The sequence below is a fragment of the Pterocles gutturalis genome, unplaced genomic scaffold (assembly GCF_000699245.1).
Source record: "Pterocles gutturalis isolate BGI_N339 unplaced genomic scaffold, ASM69924v1 scaffold8386, whole genome shotgun sequence".
In the NCBI taxonomy this organism is placed as follows: Eukaryota; Metazoa; Chordata; class Aves; order Pterocliformes; family Pteroclidae; genus Pterocles; species Pterocles gutturalis.
In genome coordinates, this window is record NW_010100296.1 from 19064 (window position 1) to 33675 (window position 14612).

Below are 14612 nucleotides of genomic sequence, written 5' to 3' on the forward strand. Positions count from 1 at the left end.
TTGGCGCTTAATGAAGGAACTTGTGTCAGAAGCACAGTTTTTCCAGCCTCCTTTGAGCTGATGCAGAGAGACAAGTACATTCAAGGGGCAAATCACATCACAGGAGGAAGAACACTTTTGTTCTCCCATGGCTTCAGTGGGAGTTGCGGGTGACTATTTCTAGCTGTAGTCATGTTAGACAGGATAAATCTGCATCTACTTAAATCTAAAGTGATCAAGATAGTGACTGTCACACCTATCTCTTAAAAAAAAATAATTAACATTTTCTTGCTACTCCCTCCAGATCTTCCTCCTATTGCTCCTTCTCAGCTCCCATGATCTCCACACCTTCTCTGCCACACAGAGGAGGAGTTGACTCATAAGATAAATGAATGGAATAGAAGACATGAATACATTATCCAACTAGTTTCTTCCAAGGTACTAGAATACCATGACTCTACATGTATTTGAATTGGGTAATATCTTTGTGCAGCTTCTTAGTCAAACAAATTTAACACCTTGTATTATAAAAATCCTCTGATACAGCTCCACTTAATTCTAAATGTGAAGTGAGCAAAACTGGTAAGCATCTCAATGTTTCCCCTCTTTTACAGAGGAATATTTTTTCCATAATCCAGCTGTCACTGTTCCTTCTTCTGCCTTCCCTCTAACAACTTTTGAAATTGTTGCTCCATTTAAACTCAAACATAATTAAGTCCCTTTAAGTCTTCTGAAAACTGCAGCTAGGTTGAAGATATATATCTAAGTCAGCAGTGAAAAACATCAAAAGCACCAAAGATACTTTACATGTCATTGTCTCCCTTACCTCCCGCCTGGTCTGCTCAAGGAAAGCTTGAACAGGGGAGAAAGGGAAAGACCTGCAAAGTTAGTGTTCATAGATGAAGGGGCTGTCAGACACTGCAGGATAGCACAACCATCATGTGAGCACACACCTTCATAATTTTCTTGCTTGTGTATCAAAACAGTGTTTAAAAGAAACAAAAAATAAACCCCAAATATCAAACCACCAAACTCCTACTCTAAAGATTATTCTATTTGTAAAGGAAATCAAATGTTTTTGGTGGTATTGACATGAAGTCTGAGCTCCTAACATGGATAATCTGTGCATTCAATACTAATTCCATGAAACACAATTTTCTAAACCCACAGACAAAGAGTAACCCCTGTTGCTACGCCAAGATTAAGTTCAGAGGCCAAAGGAAGGACTGACCACCTACTTGCACAAGCTCTCTACTGCTAACAGCAACAGAAATAGGCTATTACTTCAGTGAAGACAGGAGTGGCATGGGAGACATCAGAGCATTATAGAATTTGGTTTCTAGTATTAAAGAGAACCTAAATAAGAAAGAGACCATTTAGGCTACTGAAATCACCTCTGCCAAGAAAATGCATACTTACTGCAATGCTTGGTATCCTACACAGTTCTATGACAGTGAACTTAAAACTTTATTATTTCAATTTTTTTGTAAAAGACATTTAGAGAGCTGTTTCAAAGGCATACAGCATATATTAAACTATTTTCTAGATATGGAAAATATACACAATAGTAACTACTGAAAATGGTTATATTACAATACTGCTAGTACGTACCACTGGCTGTTTGGTTATGTCCACCAGGTCTTTAATGTTGTAATACTGATGTTTCTCAAAAGCTGAAAAAAGCATGTCCAACACTTGTTGTTTATCAGCTCGAGCCCGTTTGCCATCTTCTTTCTTCTTCTTTTCATATTCAATCTATCAGATACAAACCACATTTTAAAAACATTCATATGTAACACTGTATAATTCTCAGTGCTGAACATTAAGACATAAAAACCTCTTCTATTCAGTAGAACACTGTTCAATGACTCAGTGCTTTTCATCTGGAAAATTTTCTTTTGAGCACTCAAATGTTCTTTTATGAACATAAACTAAGCATTTTGTCCTCAGTACATACAATAAGATTTTCAGATATGTATCTCTGCTTTAACCAGCAAAAAACCTCAGAAACATAGCCTGCATGATGTGCCCAAACCTGCTGAGAGAATTAATATTAGTACAGGAATCCAAACTGAGACAGTATTTTCACTCCACCTATGCTGATATCAGCTTCTGAAGTATAATGATAAATAGCAAACAACCTACAAATTACCGTATTTGGGAAAATCCAGAGACCAACATGGCTAAATCCACAATCATAACAACCACCTGCCCAAAGGATGCTCAAATGGCCCTTGGACACTGCCTCATCTGTTCCAGAAACAGCACTCAATGCAACCACTCCATCAATATAAAACCAGTCTTCACCAAGTGAAGACACACTTCAAGATCTCTTCAGGAGAAACCTGAGTAGCACACACAAAGTTACGGTAGTCCAAAAATAATCACCCACCCAAGTACAGGCCCCTCACTGCCACACATCATCCTATTTCAGAACGTGTATTAAAAAGCATTTAGCTGTAATAATCTGCACAAGATGACCATATATTTTTGTAGAAACTTTTATCACTGCCAGCCTTCAAAAATACTTTCTGTATTTCCTCACATTCATCATCAGAAGCAAGATTCGCACAGACCAGCACACCCCAAACAAACCCCAATCACCGCAGAGCACCAACTGCGTCTGCCAGCCCACCACCCCATTCCCCTCCAATACCACCCCGAACAACAGCAAACCATCAAGCTCCTTGGAACCAACAAAGGTGACCCAGAAGGTAATATATTTCATGTAGTCAGCAAGTGCTTTCAGGCAAACTGCGTGGGTGGATTCAAAGCAGTGCAGATCCAACGTACAGCAGAAGAGATGCATGTGACCAATAAGGGAAACATGCCTGGCTGCCAGTGGGATAATTTCGTATGGGATTCATTCTGCCTCTGATGTCTCAATCCTGATCCTCAAAAGGAAGACCTTCAGAGAAGAAGCCTAGAAATTAAAATTCACAGTTCTACTGGATACTAAAAATCTTATTTTTTATGAGAGATTAGTTTTATGACACAATTTATTTTTTCCTATGTTTCCTTGCCAGCTAACTCCTTCCTATTCTCTGAGTGAAAATAGCCTGTCTCTTGGTATTTGTCCCAAAGTGGCTAAAGACTATTACCACCTTTGCCATTGCTCACAGGTCTCTGGCCAGCCAACTCTTTCATTTCTTGAAACAGATGTACATCATTAAACTGAATGCAGAGCAACCCATAGCTTGAAGTTTGCTGCTCTTGCTTAAAACCTAACATGGGTTTGGGCATCCAAATACCTCTCTGCTTTTCCAGTCGTATGCTTGTGCTATAAAATATACAACCTCTCTGCAAAAACCCACACAATTTATTTTCATCCACTAATACACTTCGGCATAATTATGTAACTCTTTAGCCTATGTATTTTAAAAAAAATCTTCAAAACAGGAATAGCTTTGCAACAATAGCGAACTGTAGTATGAAGCTTCACAATACATCATCTTGGTTGCCATGATCTACAGCAGAACTGTACACCACGAAAACTAGAGTAGGAACATAAATCTAGGACATTTGCCTTACTATAAACAATAGTCAAAACATTTGCTTCTTCTGAAAGTCCAACAGACAATTCATTAGGAAGCTCTGTTGACCTTAAAAAGGTCTTTATTGTAAGCTTTGGAAACCCTGTTGTGGATTCAATTTCTGTTTGTCAGGTGGTACAGTTTCACTATGCAGGATAATGCAAGTAGACTGCATCTAGTCATAAACACATGAAGTAGAACTGCAATGGCACTGAAATATATATGAACAAGTCTACTCAGCTGACACTCTTTAAAACCACAAACCCAAAATACAGTCAGAATCCACTAATAGAGTAGAAAATTACTACACAGCTAAAGACTATCATATGACACCATTCCCGTGGCTGCAAGCTGAATTCTTTGCCAGGGTGCTCTTAGGGTTGCCTGCTTCTGTTGGTTGGAACTCCAGCAACAAAGCAGTTGGCCAGTCCTCCACTAGGTATAGTCACATAGTCATACAGGTATTGGAGAAGCAGGGAAAATCTCATTCACCTAAAAGTCTGCTATGACCTACAGCACTACCCTCCTGGTAGGTGAGCAAGGGTTTCTGTGAAGCACTGAAAAAAATGATACAAAGAATGGGAAGTAGGAGGAGATTGGCCCTTTGCTGCATGAAATGTAGGATGAAATGGGAGATGTGTGAAAGTGCTTGCCTCTTCCGCTGTCTGCAAGATAAGCAATACACTACATGGACTGATTGACAAAAAGTTCTTTGCATCTTATCTTCATCGGATCCGACACTAGTCAGTCTGCAGCATGCAAAAAGTTTTTAATTTATAGCTGGCTTTAGTCAGAATTTACTAAGATGTATGATGAGCATTTATACTTTTCCTGCCAGAGAAACCACCTCTCCAGACCAATCATCTGCTACCACTGTCATGCTCTAACTCAGTGCAATGGTGCAGGGACTTGCTGCAAGGACACGGGTGCATCCTGAGGACAGTGAAGCATGCAGGGTTTAAGACATGCGTTTTAAATTTATTTTAGGATGATAGCTGTCCCTTTGGTCTTAAAAAAATACATGGATATGTCACATCTCAGGCTACAGTCTAAAGTTGATACTTCACGGTAGCATTGAAAAGCACTTGTTATGATCAGAATCCCATTACACTGTGTATTTCAGAAGTCATATTTCCATCTACAAGAACAATTATTTGTTTCTATTTTCTAACATTATTTGTATTTGAAACCTGCTTCTTTGCTTTTTAATCCAGAGAGAGTCAAAGGGCAAACCTGCTGTCCCATAAGTAATAAGACTGAAAGTGCTTCAAATAAATGAATAAGATCATCACAAAGTATGGCAGTTATCACAATTTTACATGGAATTAAACCAAGATAGAGAAAATATCTGGCATGCACAAGGTTGCAGGTACCGCCATGTTGCTTATGTTTTCAGAAGAAAACGAGTCAACAATAGCAACCCAAAAAATAATCTAATATAGTTGGGTACAAAAAATTCTTTTTGGCTTTGTTTGAAAACTGCTCCATATTCTTTCTCTTTGGCAGTTCATAGTCAAACACACAAATTACCATCCTGTAGGATATATTGTACATTCCCTTCTGCATAGGAAGGAAAGCAGGAACTACAACTTTATGTGGTCCTCTGCAAAAATCAAGACATTGACACTGTATTCTCCTGGAAGCAGAGTTTTCTAATTAGCCGCTGAAATCATCTGCAGCAGGCTTTCTTCAAGATGAATTTTCAGCTTTTTTTGACTTGGGAATCCACAGAATTTTCTGGTTTCTTTGTGCAGTTGCTGATCAGGTCACGGCTGATATCAGTAAACAACACTCTACTAGATTTTCAGTAGTAGAGCCCTATTACATTTGAGACATGGGCTTATGGGGGACTAGGGCTGGAAACTTAAAAAATGTTTTGAATATTTGCATGTGTTAACATCCTACAAGAGGAGCGGGCGCATTATCCAGCCCTAATTTGTTGCCAGAAAAGCCTCCGATACTTTAGAGGTCAAGTCCAGAAGACAGTAGGAGAGATTAAGGCATCTCTATTTGCAGTGCTTGACTGAGTTCTGGGTTCCTGCATACACCTGAGGTCACTTTACAGTGTAGAGACCTATGCATTTGTTTTGAGGTTAGCAACTTTTCTCTAACTCGAAAACACATTGGTTGAAAGATGTGGTGTGAAAGATAAAGACAATCAACAGGCAGCACACTCTACCACAGCAGCAGCTGCTATGCCTGTTCTTACCAACCCTTTTGCAATTTTCAACCTGCCTGAACAACAAAAACAAAATGAACAAGAAGAAAAACAGAAACACAAACAAACTGCAACCTCCTCAGACAGAATGTCAAACTGAAGTGATGGAAGAAACCGATCTCCTCCTTTTTTGGTTTTTGATTTGTTTTTAAGGATCAAGCACAAGAGTGAAGCACTGAGGTTATTCACTCTGTACGCAGCAGAGCTATGGGAATATAATGGGTGAGTAACACAGGTGCAATGGGAAAAGCTACTGGGACTCTCAAGACAATCTTCTGACAGCAACGACAAAAAATCCATGGTGCTGTTTGCGCCTCTTCAAATGACATATAGCGAAAATGTGCTTCACTAGCAACCAGCTACAACTCTCCCCAGAAAAAAACCTACTCGCTTTAAAATTGATGCTTCCTACACAAAGGAACAAGGTACCAATAAGGCCATTCTTAACATTATCTTCACTGACGTTAGGTCTCTGACAGGACTATTTCATGACTGGGTATAAAATCCTAATTATATGAATAACAGTCTCCTGGAAAATAACATGAAGTAGTCTTTTTAACCACAGCACAATCTTTTTTTCTTTTTTTTTTTTTGCTAGTAAACTGTAATGGCCAGCATTCTTCTTTCTCTATTATTTTAGTGCCTTGGTACACTCTCCTCAGTAGGAACTATTTTATATTCTCTGGGCGAGCTAAAGTAAATCAAGGATGAGTGTTTGTACTCCCTATACAAATGCAATGTGAATATTCTAATATTCTTAATTCATTACTGTATAAAAACAACGCGCACAGAAAACTAAATATCAAAGCCTCTCTTTGTTAAAAAGTTATTTGCAGCTGGCATCCCAAATTGCCCACATTTTAATTAGCAACACTCCAGCATTTCCCTCCAACTTTCAGCAACAGCTCCCACTATTGTCTAAAAACACAGAGCGCATTGTGAAGTGCTATTTAAAAAAAAAAAAGCATGGTATCTGTCGCTGTTTTCTTCTTTTTGTCTTGTGAATACACTGCTCATAGCAAGTTACAATGCAGCCTTTCATTTTTTTCCTTTTGTTTTCTTTGCAAACAGGATGTTTTATGCAGTAGGCTTAAAGAATTTTTTGAGAGTCATATTACAGAATGCATGTACACTGTAAACTAATTAGATTTCTTTAAAATTGTGTGGTTTTTAAATTTAAAAAAACATTAAAAGATGCTTTGATTTCAAGCAAGGACCATTTTAGAACATGCTGTCTAATGTAGAAGTTGTGAGTTTATCCCTGCAAGGCTTCATACAGAAATCAATTTCCCTTTGTTTACCTTCCCAGGATGTCGCTAAGCTTGCTGAAAAGCTGCCAAAATTGCCCACTTGAAGGTATCATTAATACTGAAGCTGATGTATTACACTGCTTCGGTAGACAGCTAATAGAAAGGTGATAGAGAAGTGAGACTAAATCTGAAGTTTCATCTGAAGATATTTGAAAGAAATCTTAAAGGTTTTCCCATCCCCTGAAGCACAGGTACGAACGTCTATAGCATAGGAGAGTGGGATGGGGGGAGACCACAAAGAAGCCTCTGAAGGGGTAACTAGGACTACTAGAGAACTTTTCTGCTGTGTTATGAAAAATAATTAAGTCACAGAAAGATTCCAGCTGCAAGGACACTAACATTGAAACCTTTTATAGACATGTATCATCTACAGATATAAATAAAATGAAGGTCCCTTTCCCAGAGAAGAAAAGCTAAATTATAATCCTGGCATATACTGTAATGGAATTGCAATTTCTTCTAATAAAACGTGGGTTTAATATAATTTCTTGAAAAAAATAAAACAACTTTCCCTGTCCTTATATTCAAACAAGCTATTGCTATTTCCCATCCACTTTTTCCCTCCTTCCTCCTATTGTATGTCCATTTATGGGTACATGGAGCAGCCACACTTAAGCTCCATTTAATATTCTATCATCTTTTCCTTCAGGAAATGTTACCCCCTGCTTTCTTATTTAGTAGGTACTCATTCTTTCCTCAGAAACTCCCCAGAAGATGACTGAGTGTATCAGCACGTACAGTAGTTTGTACAGTTTTTCTTATTGTGAAAAGTCTTGTCCCCAACAGGGCTGTCATATGATTACAAGTAATGCAGCAAGTTTTAAGAAAGCAACTGCTGCTTGAAAACAGCAGAAAAATTTAACCAAGAGGTTTAAAAAGTTCATGGACTTGTTCTCCCAGTTGTACACCCTTTCAGCCATCTTACCTGAACCTTAATAAAAGACTTAATGAAAAGAAAGATGCTGTAGAAAGTAGTTGTGCCTGGGCCTTTAGAGTCAAGGCAAGGCCAAGAGTGACTCAAGTGTAGGCACGTCCATCAGAACACTTTTAAAGTAGACATGAAAAGTAAACACATTGCCAATGGATTTCCACTAGCATGGACATCTATGTAACCAACAAAAACATTACATTTAGGACACAAGAGCATCATAACTTTTAAGAAGCCTGGTTACATCCTGGTTATACCCCCTGAATCTCACATAAGACATAAATTTCTGCAATGACACGACAACAGCAGTTTGCAACTGCAATAAAGATTCACAGACTGTCTCCAGGTTGAAGTCATCCTGTTGTCATTATGCTAGCATCAGGGAAATGGCACAGAACCCTGCTAAAATGAGAAGCTGTACATCACTGTAGCTTATTCCAGAATTAAAGGAGAATAACAGTAGCATCATAAAACAATTACTCATATAAAATTGTATTTGCATAGCAGGATATACCAGTGTGACTATTTTGGTTAAATGTCATTCCGTTAGCTGAAATACCTACATTGGTATGACCATCTATGTATAGATCAGACTTTGAACAGTAACTACTACAAAACAGTCCCATGAGAGAGAAATTATTATTTTTGGTTCTGTGAAAATAGACTGCCTTTCAGAATAATGCTTAAATATCATCCAGTATATTGTCATTTGTTTTATGTAAATAAAATCTTAATAAAAAGTGTAAAAGTTTAAATGACTAACAGAGTGACTCATTTTCAGTATGACTTAACATTTCTCACATTCAACAGTAACAGCAATTATATATGCATACATACAAATTACTCAAAGAGGATCTTTAAGAAAAAGGACATTATAGTTTGTATGTACATCAACTGATCCGGAACAGCAGCGTGGGTGTAATATTGACAAAGCTAATGATGCAAATAACACGTACTATGAAGGTATGAAACTGTGAAAAATTATCATCTGTTACTCTTTTCTACTTGTCAGTTCCTGCAAAGGACTGGAAACTAACAATTCTTTTCAAGTCTTTTACCCACCTCCATATGATATTTCATTTGGCTCAGAGGAGTGCTTCCACATCTCATAGCACAAAGCCAGAACTGCATTTTATTCCCAAATGTCGGAATTACATTTCAAAAAAAGACTAGAGGAAAAATGTAATAAAGACACTAGAAAAGGCTTGAATAAAGGCAGTCTGCCCTCCATCAGGTAACATGAGAGAGTTAGAAATGGCAGACCTTAGCCCCAAGGGTGATATTTGTCTTGAGGCAGAAGATCCCCACAAGACAAAATCAGGGAAAAACCAGATAACATGGAATATTTCCAAAGACAGTGACCAACTGCGAGCAAAAGGGCTGCAGGACAGCAGCACAGTGATTCTGGAGTCCTAAGCCAGACTCCTCCCGGCTAGCAGAAGGGGAGATACTTAAAGCTACTTACATTATATTGATGATTAGCCACCGGTTTATAGTTCGTGGTCACTGCTTTGTCCAGCTGTTGTGATAGTCTTACAGGTTTAGAAGATTCTTCTATCTGTAATCTGCACAGCAAAGAAGAAGAGAATTAATAAAAAGTTCAGACAAGCACACACTCCAAATGAATTCTAAAAATCTGCAAGTATGAACCAGCTCTTATCAAAGGTTGGCTGCAAACAAATCATAAAGAAAAACAGATGCACTGTTCTGAATTAAGTTTTTCCTGCTCTCTTTTGCTCGAGGATGCTGTGGATTATTAGGACACTATACATTACAGGAGATTCTGAAATGCTGAAAATGAGGCAACTATAAAGGGAACATACTAAAACCCATGTCTGAACACAAATTTTAATCCAAAAGCCTGACACTCAGGTGGAAGAAAAGCCCATGCTCTTAAAAAAGATTAAACCCAACCCAAATAAACCCTGAATCTCCCAGCTTACTCAGCTGGGGGCTGAAAAGCTTTCAATCCACCTCTGCTGATTCCAGAGCACAGCAAAGATCAGACTCCATGACTTCCTCTTAGATACTTTAATGTAAAAACATAAATTTCTGTGACCTTTATTTTGGCATTATATTACAGTAACAGAGCACAAATAACTGTTTTACGAGCACTTTTAAAAACACAGAGAAATCCACACAGGTTCAAACCAATGTACAATCAAGTCTCAATCGTACAGTTAACAAAAGGTGACCTTCAGCCCTCTTTGAGAAAGACTCTGAAAAAGTCAGGCATTGAGCACATTTTGTCAAGCTCATCCCCATGTAATTTAAAGCTTACATATGATGGTGTAGGAGTACTTAATTCAGATTTAACACTCGAGAATTACTACGTCAAACCAAGATGCATGAAATGAAGCTTTAGAAAGGTACAGGACAATGTCCCTTCAGAGAAAATAGCTTTGTGGCACAGACAATTAGTATGTTATCATCTGTGAAGTTATTTTGTTTCCAAAGGTGGATCTTAATGGTGGAAGAGCTGAACACAATATAAGACTTTTAGACCAATAAATATACAGTGATGTTTGCTTCTTTCCAAAGAAAAATTAATAAGGTGATATTAATGCACATAATAACTACCTGTTTACTAATGTAAAACACCAATGTGATAACACAGTCTTTTAAAAAACAGTATTTGGTTATCACTGATTTCTTTTCATAAAAACATAACATACAACCAAAACTCTATATTTAAATTTACCACGCTCCTGATTTAACACCTGAACAACCTAAACAAATTACATTTGAAGTAAGCATTAAATTAAGAAATACATTCTCTAGTTTTAGCAGCTGGAAATAAAGTCAATCATCCTCCATAGGTAGTATTGCTGGACAGTAGTTGCCAGCAGTTTTGTCTCATACATAGATACAAACTTGCTTCCTCTTTAATCTTTATAGACTTGTCATTTGTTCTATAGTTTTAATTACCCTTAAGTGACCATTGCCCTGTATTCTACATTTCTAAATCATGAGAAGGTACTTCAATGCCTTCTTCTGTCCAAATGTAATACATTTTTTCTTCAGCTTGAAGGAAAAATCAATGGGAAGGTAAACAAACAGTGAACACTTTTTACCCCTGTTCTGGCAAATAAAGGTAGAAGTTTTTAACACAAAAGTTTATCTTTTGGCCTTCAATCTAATTAAATGATTTTAAAGATTTTATTGATCTGGTTACCAAAGGTCTTCTAAACTCACATTTCACAAAGAGGCACAGGCTAAAGCTAAATCAATAGCTTTTCTCCAAATCAGTCTTATTCTCTACTTCTTCATGGCTTAATTATTTTTTTTTTTTGGTCTCAATGATTTTTTTTAATTTTGGAGTAGTTTTGCTTTAATTTTTTTTTTTTTTAAATCTTTTCTCACATTTCCTCAACATTTTTCCTATTGTTTTGACCTGAGGAGTTTTCTAGTCCTCCATCTCCCCCACCGTAGCTATTTTTCATCTCGCTTCTCCCGTCTCACAATTTTCCTTTCCATGAAGGAGATTTCCTGCTCAACTTTTTTCTAAGAATTCTTGTCTCTCCTTTCCCTTCCAAGATCACTGGACCACCTTCACATGGACCAGATTTAGATATTTGATTTGTGAGTGTGTTTCAGAGTCCTTCTCATACAGCTGCAGCACAGGTAAGTGATAGACAAGGTTCACAACAACACCAAAATGCATCAGAGGGTCTCAGGTTCTTGGGGAGTGCTGGGCTTACAATGGTGCCATTTCTCCATGATTAAATCCTCCTTGCACTGGGCTTTATATTCACTATTCTTAACAATGTAAATTTACACTATCCTCCATTTCTTCAGGAAAACAGCCAAAGAACATTAGCCCTTCAATGATGAAATGCCAGAACACTGAAAATATGGACTGAACGCCTCAGATTGTTCTCAGAAGGAAAAGCTTTAGAACGGTTATGTCAACCCTCCTCCAGCTTCTTAATAAATTATATATTTAAGTGTGCAAACAATTGATAGCTCCTTAGCCTAGAGCCTGTCATGAACATTGGACACCACTCAGTGTTGAAGGTCTCTTCCTGTTCTGGCATTTTAAAATTACAGTACAGGAAATTTCATCACCCGTTTTGGTGCAGCTTCCATTAATTAATCCTTCTTTGCACAAAATAACATTTTATTTCTCAATATTTTTCACTTGCTATGCAGGATATGCATTGTATTTTTTTTTTTAATTTTAACCTGCTAATTTCCAAGCCAGTAGAAAAACAAACATGTAGGAGAGCTAATGCACTTCTCAGAGGCCTCCAAAGGTTGATGGCAGTGAAATTGAGTTTAACATGTGAAGTTCCCCAGCACATAGTCTTAAAAGCAAAGAAAATTTTGCCTGCTTTGGAAAAGGGATGGAAGCCTACCAACTGAAAATGGAAATGGACAATCTATGTTTGTGAAATGGCAGAAGACTTCAGAAAGATCTACATATACCAACTAACAAATATATCAGCTACAAAGGTATGTGTCTCTGAAAGGCATTTCAGAGATATCCATGTTGTACTTCAGGATTTCTTGCTAAAGATTTCCAAATGACAACCCACAGATCTCAGATGGTCTTTAGAAAATTGTCTAACAGTACAATGTTGACTCTTTTTTCTGTTTCTAGTTGATAAATTGCTGTAGCGAGAACTAAAAATATATTACACTCTTGGTATTATTTTTTAATGCATGCAATTACAGCAGTTGCCACATGCCAATATGGAAATCTAACTGGGAAGCCCGGTGACTCAGGAGGCAAACCTTTTTATTAACATACATTTATCCTACACATGCATCTTGCTCTTCTCCCTAATGGCTGCCCTTCTCATTTCTTTTTCTACAGCTTTCAAGATCTGGAGAATGACAGAGCCTCAGGTTGTTCTCCTTCCACTGGGCTTCCACGCAGAATATCGTCACACAATCCTATGTGGAACAACAGCTGCTGCGCACCTGGAGTTAGCCTCCCCCGAATGCACAAATACAGGTAAAGGGCCTGACAAATGTGCTATAAACCCCAAATTAGCAAACGGTTCATGTGTGGATGAAGCACTGAAATTTTCTTAGTGCATTACAAAGGGTAAAGCAAATAGCCTGTAATCATTTTGTCCAGATGATGTGTTGGTACAGACACTATTTGCAGGGAAAACACGGTGTGGGTTTTTTTTTTCAAAACCATGCCATAATTCTCCTGTATTCAGAAAGTAGGATGTCTGGGTGAATACAATTTACTTTTCAAATTTGCATAGCTGTTGTTCGAAAAAAGTTCATGAAATTTATATTTATATGTTCTAGTAATTATACACTGCAAAATTTATAACAAAAGCTATGAACTGGGTATTATACTAGCCTTCTAGATTGATGTTTTAATGTGTTACAGATATAATTACTTTTAAATTCTGATTTCTTAAACTGAATTTAAAAAGCAGTATTAAACCAAAATACTATGAAGCGTTTTATACAGGGTTTTCTCAGAGTGGATCTGCTGAATCTTAATTGAAACTGTTGGTAGGAATAAAGAAAAAAAAAATCAATAGATATTCTGAGTCACTGGTGACACCGATTTAAAGTAGCAGTGGGTTTTTACCCACTACTGTTCATTATGATCTGCAGGAGTGTGACAGTTAAAAGCCTTAATATAGCTCAGAACTACCCACAACTCTCCAAGGAGTTAAATTTTTCACTTGACTCTTGTTGAATAGCTAGTGCCATAATTCATCCTAATATCTAGCCTAAAAAATAAAAAGAGAATGCATTTTTTTTTCCCCAAATCTGCCAATAAACTGGTGACAGAGCAGCCACCAGCCTGCACACTGTGGTTTGCTCTTCCATCCCCAAGATGAAATATAGCTCTTCTGCCTTGAAATATAACAAGTAACCAGCACGACATTGAATTCACCACAGTAATTTCCCAGCAAAATAAATTTTATACTGCAACTCTGATTTGTCATTGTGCCTACAGTGGAATAAGGGAAAAAAAATAATTGAACAGGCTGGAAATAATTCCATAGGGCTTGTCAACATACAGCAGGCTCATAAGGGGAGACAGATGAAGGCAATATGTACATTCCTATGAGGAGATGCTCATTGGCTTTTGAATATATATACATCTTCCAGCACTAAAGAAATAAACCAAAGACCTTTAGATTAGATGATTTTCTCTGATTAAAGTTCTGCCACAAAACAAATGTTTCAAGGATAAGAAGCAGGCATTAATCAGAAACACTGCCAGGGCTTGAATTTTTGACATTTCTAAAGAAATTACTGTACGGACAGGACTGAAAAGTTTGATACCTTTTTGTGCTTGGTTGTTGTTTACATAGGGCACCAGTAAGTTAGGAGCCAACCTTACTGTTGCAAAAAAGGAAAGGTTGGTTTGCTTCTCTCTCTGCAATATCACTTGACAGAGACGCAGTGGAAAAGATGTGGCTTCTTGCCCAAAAGCTTTGGAGGGGAAAACTCTCCAGCTCTGCACAATTTTGTAGCTTTTTTTTTTTTTTTTTTTTGATTCTTCACAGAAGTTTCCAGTCCAGTACCAGAGGAATGAAATCCACGAACTAATGCTCTCTAGTCACAGAATCATAGAATGGTTTGGGTTGGAAAGGACCTTAAAGATCGTCAAGTTCCAACTCCCCTGCCATGGGCAGGGACACCCTCCCCTAGACCAGATT

General features: G+C 37.6%; 1 protein-coding gene across 1 annotated transcript in view; it reads right to left on the reverse strand.

Annotated features, from left to right (window-relative positions):
- The window catches only part of GTF2F2 (general transcription factor IIF, polypeptide 2, 30kDa), a gene marked incomplete at its 5' end in the record, with an annotated part of 83639 nt that overhangs the window by 4959 nt on the left and 64068 nt on the right, over positions 1 to 14612 (reverse strand). Inside the window, 2 exons of the mRNA XM_010079244.1 lie at positions 1591 to 1734; positions 9434 to 9533. Coding sequence (XP_010077546.1) covers positions 1591 to 1734; positions 9434 to 9533 — 244 coding nt within the window. The remainder of the gene's footprint in view (positions 1 to 1590; positions 1735 to 9433; positions 9534 to 14612) is intronic.